General features: G+C 55.2%; 1 protein-coding gene across 2 annotated transcripts in view; it reads right to left on the bottom strand.

The window, feature by feature from the left end:
• The window catches only part of BCAS4 (breast carcinoma amplified sequence 4), a 48,821-nt gene extending 43,045 nt beyond the window's left edge, over positions 1–5,776 (bottom strand). For both annotated transcript variants that reach the window (XM_036245672.1, XM_036245671.1), the window contains exon 1: positions 5,597–5,776. In XM_036245672.1, coding sequence (XP_036101565.1) covers positions 5,597–5,776 — 180 coding nt within the window. The remainder of the gene's footprint in view (positions 1–5,596) is intronic.
• Positions 5,777–6,000: the final 224 nt, after the last annotated feature.

The following is a 6,000-nucleotide window of genomic DNA, read 5'->3' on the forward strand; positions in this document are numbered from 1 at the left end:
CAGCCCCGCCTGACCAGGGGCAGGAGGGCCAGGGCAGGGGGTCCACGCGTCTGTAAAGGATGTTCCTTCGACAGATATGTAGAGTCACTCGGTGCCAGGTGCAGGCAGCAGCAGGCAGGCCAGGCCACGGTTCCCCAAACAGGTGGCCATCAGGATCACCAGGGGAGGAGTGTGTTTCAAGCCCGGATCCCCAGGCCTGGGCACCCCTCCAGTTCTCCACCAGCAGCCGCAGTGATTTTCCAACAGACCAATCGGACTGGCCGCTCCAGCTGGGGAGCTGTTAGAATCCTAGTGTCCAGGTGGCACCCACACCAGTGGCATCAGACAGTCCAAGGGTGGAGCCAGGCACCAGTATTTTTTTTTTTTTTCCGAGGATCCCCCGATGACTCCAATATTGGCAAAGTTTGGGAACCACGCCCTATGTCAGCACTCATGACCTTGGTTACCCACTACCCCACCCCTAGGGACGGGTTTAACTTAATCTCCTATCTAGAGATGCATGAAATCGGTGTTTTTGCTCTTTTAAGTTACTGACACCGCGCACCCCTCGGTGTGTCTTGCCTTTTGCCTTCGTGGCGCTGCGGTTGGCAGGGACGGTGCACTTAGAGCTGACTCAGGCCGTGGGCAGCTGGCCACTGCGCAGGAGCCTCCCCGCGCCCAGCCCGTGCTGATGGCCCCTGGGTGGTTTCCACTCTCTGGGGACCGGTCTGTGTTCAAGCGTCTCGGTTGGTGCTGAGGGTCAGCCAGACTGGGAGCCTCTGGCCAAGCTCTGGGCTGACCCTCCCCCACAGCACAGCCCCCCTGTGGGAAGAGGCTGTGCGGAGCTGGGGCGGCTCCTTTCGCAGCAGGAGAAAGAGGGGAGCTTCCTACTAACAGAGGCGGATCCTCTTCCAGCGCCTGCATTGGCCTTGGCTCCTCACACTCCCGAAGGCTCTGATTCAGGGGTGCGGCCGGCTCAGTCCACGTCCACCTGACGGGCACATCAGTGGTCTCCCAGCCGCCACCCTAGCGCCTCCGACACACCCAGACAGCAGCCATCTGTTCACCAATCTCTCCCAGCTCACACCCAGCTTGCCCTGCTCAGAGCCTCTGTCCGCGGCCCCGATCAGATGCAGTCTCCACCCCGTGGCCGGGCCCTGGAGTGGCCCTGCCCACTCTCCCCTGGATCACCGAGGTCTCAGACCTTTGCCCTGTGGTCCCTTCCAGGCCTCCCTGCGTCTCCATCCCACCCCATTCGGGTGTCTCCTTTAGGGCATTGATCACCACGTAGTTACTCGGATCGTTATTAGTCTGCTCATCCGACCGCTGCCCCAGGCCTTGAGGGAGGCACCGCCCTTGTCTCGCTGGCCTCTCCCTGGCGCCCAGCGCAGGGCCCAGCACACAGCAGGTCTGTCATAGATCCGAGGAGCAAGTTAACACAGAGCTACAGCTTGAGACCGAGTAGACTGTGCCCTGGCTCTACCCACAGGCTTCCTTTTTTTTTTTAATCCTCATTTTTTCATTTTTTGTTCAGATAGAGCGGGAGGAAGAGAGAGAGAAACATCTACGTGAAAGGGACACATCGAGTGGCTGCCACCCACACGACCCAACCAGGGTCGGGGACAAACTGCAACCGAGGTACATGCCCTGAGCAGGAACCAAACCGGGGTCTCTCTGGACCGCAGGCCGACGCTCTAACTGCTGAGCCAAACCGGCCAGGGCCCTACAGGCTTCTAATCAGAACTTCTAAAGCTTGAATGTCTAAAGGGTAGAACACATGTGGGGGAGGGGGTTCTCATAGGCACAGGGTGTTTGCAGGTTGGACTCCACAGAATATTATCTGCTTCCACAAAGAACTGCCTCTTCTACATTTTGTTTTTTTTTAACTCAAGGGCATCTTTGGCTAATCTACACTTTCCTACTTTAGTCCAGGCACATGGTTTGGAGAAAGAGTTCCTCTTTCCTCTTATCATGACTGCAGAAAAATCAAAAGTTCAAGCCCAAGGGCAAATGGTAACTGATTACACCTTCGGCATGGGGGAACGATAGGGAAGAGTGGGGACTGTGGCAAACGGGGCTGCAAGTAGGAAACATGGACCTGGGATGACCATACTCTTCATTATTTTAAATCAATAAGAAGCTCAGATTTTTTAAAAATGAAAATTCTCCATTTTAAAAATCCTCTCTGGATTAAACCAATCACAGCAATCCGTAATCTAATCCACGTGTGGTTAAAGGACCCAGGCTCCTCCTCCACATCATCCTTCTCCACATCACCCTCTGTTCATTCAAGCCCAGACCCCGGTGTGAGCAAGTGCTGGCTTCATGTCCTCCCCTCTGGGCCGTTAACCCCGTCTGTGGGCCACACCTGCCTTGTGCCCCAGCACAGACACCAAGTGGGATTCTGAAAGAGCCTGCTCAGAAATGTACCTGTGGGTGTGGGTAGCAGTGCTCAACTATTTGGGAGGGCCCTGAGCTCCCCTCCATCTTAAGTCAGGGGGCACCCAAGAGGCAAACATCTCTCTCCCTGACACCTTAAAGCAGCTTCCGGAGACCTCCCTGAAACGTCCCCCAAAATAGGAAGTTCGAACCAGAAAAAGAAAGTAAACACACACACAAAACTGGTGGGACAGAAAATCCCAAGGGCACTGGAAATAGTCAAACGCTCACCTGCCAGCCAATCTCGACATGCTGCTCTCAGCAGCTCCTGCGTCCCGGGAGACAGTGCACAGTCCTGGGCATGGCTTCGCCCTCCCCACTAGCCAGGTCTCCCCTGCTCCCTACCTGCGGCACTTATATCCCAAATAACACCTGCTTCATCCACCCAGGGCCTTTGCAAGGTCTAGTCTCTCCGCCTGGAATATTTTTCTTCTCCCTTTCAGCCAACCCCTATTCATGCTCCAGGGCTCAGCCTAAACTGACGCCGCCTCAGGGAAGCCCTCCCTGATCTCACCCAGAAAAAGTCAGCGTCCCTCCGCTATTCACCCTCCTGGATCTTGGAGCTCTGTTCTTCCGCTTCCCTGCACATCCCTCCATGGTTACCACTAGGTCTCGGCTTTCTCCGAGGGGCCTTCCCCCCTTGTCTCCCGGAGACAGACACCTGCTATCACACCACTCCACATTACACTCTCCATGGCATTCCTCACGATGCAGAGGTTTTACGTGTTCTGTGTTTATTGTGCCCTCGCGTGTTTTATTGCTGTGGTTAACAGCACCTGGCCCATAGTAGGGGTTCAAGGTATTCAATGAAGCAGGTCCGTTTCACCAGGAACTGAAGGCTCCCCTAGGACTGGAGTGGGCTGGCCTGAGGCTCTACTGCTCCGCTTAAAAGCCCAAGGTGGTCTTAGGAGAAGGGCCGGTGGGGGAGGTACCTGCTGCCCCGGCCTGTTCCCAAACCAGACCTCGCTTCTCCTGCTCACTTGCCCATCTGCAGACAGCCTCAGCTCAGGGACCTGCTAATGAATTAAGCTTGAAGCAGAGGCTGCAGATGACTCTCCTCTGATCATTTCTGCTTCTTTTGGTAAATAAACCTCCACAAGGGCTCTGAGTGGGTTTATTGCCCCATAGAGCTACAGGGAGCTGGGCTCCTCATTAAGGCCCGTACAAATGAGTGTGAGCCAACCTGTGTCTGATTTAAAGAGAGCCCTGAGTGAGGAAATGAAGTTAATGCACGCAGTTTCTCTTGAAAGCTGTCCCTAATAGAGACTAAATGAAGCTGAGGTTTAGCCACCGGGCACAGCGACATCTCACTGCTGAGAGTAAGGGAGAGAAGGGACAAAAAAAGACACTCAGGTTACTTACACCAGTAAAAATCTGTAGACAAGCTAAATGCCCATCTCTGGGGGCATGGGTCATAAGTTACAGTGCACACATAGGATGTCCCTTGTTCCTCAAGGCCTCGGTCTTCTCAGCTATACAATCGACATACCCGCCTCCTGGTCACTGGGTCACTGCCAGCATGCGGCACCACAACCCACGAACAGCGCTCAGCACACAGCTGCACACAGTACGTGCCCAGGAAAAGGAGACATTGTTATTTAATTGTGAGGTACTAGGAAGCCAAAGAATGATGTAGACCTACACTCTCTCCCACGGGAGCCACCAGCCTCAGATGATGATTGAGCACTAAAGTGTGGCTAGTCCCAATTGAGACGCATTGTAAGTTCTATATTAAAAACCTGATTTCAGGCCTGGCCGGTTTGGCTCAGTGGTTGGAGCATCAGCCTACAGACCAGAGAGTCCTGGGTTCGGTTCCCGCTAGGGGCACGTACACGCAAAAATAAAACCTGATTTTAAACACTTAGTACAAAACAAAAAAGAATATATAAATCTCATGAAAAATTCCTTTTACACTGATGACATATTGAAATGATAGATATACTGGATGCACTGTGATTTTAAATAATTGAAACAAATTGCACCTGTTTATTTTCCCTTTATTATGTGGCTCCTAGAACATTTAAAATTACATGGATGGCTCATATTTGTAGTTCAGATTAGATTTCTATCGGACATGCTATTTTAAAAAACTGAGATATCATTCACAAACCATAAACTTCACCCTTTTAAAAGTGTACAGTTCAGTGGTTTTCGGTATATTCGCAAAGTTGTGTAACCATCACCACTAATTCCAGAACATTTTCATCACCCTCAAAAGCAGCCCTGTACCTTATCATTAGCGGTCACTCCCCATTAGTCCATGCTGTTTCGAGTGAAGAAAAGCGAGTTGCAACAGTATCAAGTGGGGTTTTAGAAAAACGAATATACATCACTATTTATATGCATTCCCACATCTGTACATGCATTTTTTAAAAATGTGTGCAATGTTGTACACCAATCTCTTACTGACGGTTATCTCAGGGAACTAGGGCGGGGGGGGGGGGGAGAACAGGGAGAAGGTGCTCCCTTTACTTTATATCCTTCTGTACTGCTTTCGAGATTTAGAGAGAGAATGAGTTGAGTTTGTAGCTCTACCGAAATAGCTCCTGGTGAACTTGGGCAAGTAACTTTTTCACGGCACTGTCAACAGATTGGCTTCTGCTGGAAGAAGGGTCTCTTTTTAGATCTTTTTATTCTGTGCGTTTAAAATAGCAAGTACAGGCAGAGACGAGGTATTTTCCCTCCTAGCAACAGACGGGACCGAGGCCCAGCGAGTCCGCGCACAGACGCAGCCTGTCAGCCTCCTCCTGGGCCCCTGGCGAGCAGCTCGGGCAGAGCGGCCCAGGGCCCTGGCAGGGGTCGTCCTCCCTCGGGGCCCAGCCTGGCGAAGGGCAGCAGCTCCGACGTCCGGGCCGAGGCTGGAGGCCTTGGGTGGGGTGGGGGCCGAGTCTGGGTCCCCTGGTGTGTGTGGGGGTGGCTGGAAGAGGAAGCCGGCGCCACCTGCCCCGCATCTCCGGGTAGCCCTAGCGTGTCTGCGCTCTGCAAACGAGGGCCCTCCTCACGCCGCTACCCCGACCCGGAGCCCCCGCGCCGGCTGCGAGAGGATGCTGCAGGTGAGCCGCGGTCCGGGTCGGAGCAGCAGGCGCCGGGGCCGCCCCAGTGCACTCCTCCCCGAGGATGCGCGGCCCCCGGCCCCCACCCAAGCCTCGCCTCCCGCGCCTCCAACCCCGTCCTGTACCTCCGCCCCGGGCTCGGGAGTCAGGATGAGCGCGAGCTCGCATGCTCCGCTGCGCACGGGCTCCGGCCGGCCGGCGTCCACGAGCAGCATCAGGGGCGCGGCGGGGGCCAGCTGGCCGAGGCTGCCCGGGAGCCGGTCCCCGCGGCCCGGCCTCGGAGTCCCGCCCCCGGCCGGCTGCATGCCCCGCGGACCGCCTGGCGGAGGCGGGTCAGGTGCGCACCAGGCGGCTGCGGCGCGCGCCTGGCGAAGCGCCGGGCCGAGTGGGCAGCGCCGCCCAGTGGCGCGCGCTGCTCACTGCGCCCGGCCCTCGCGCCCGCTGGTAAACAAGAGATCCCCAAACTCGCCGGCGGATTGCAACCTCTTGGGGCTCTTATAAAACTTCCCAAGTTTGGGCCACACACAGT

This window comes from Molossus molossus, unplaced genomic scaffold (assembly GCF_014108415.1).
Source record: "Molossus molossus isolate mMolMol1 unplaced genomic scaffold, mMolMol1.p scaffold_m16_p_6, whole genome shotgun sequence".
NCBI classification, from domain to species: domain Eukaryota; kingdom Metazoa; phylum Chordata; class Mammalia; order Chiroptera; family Molossidae; genus Molossus; species Molossus molossus.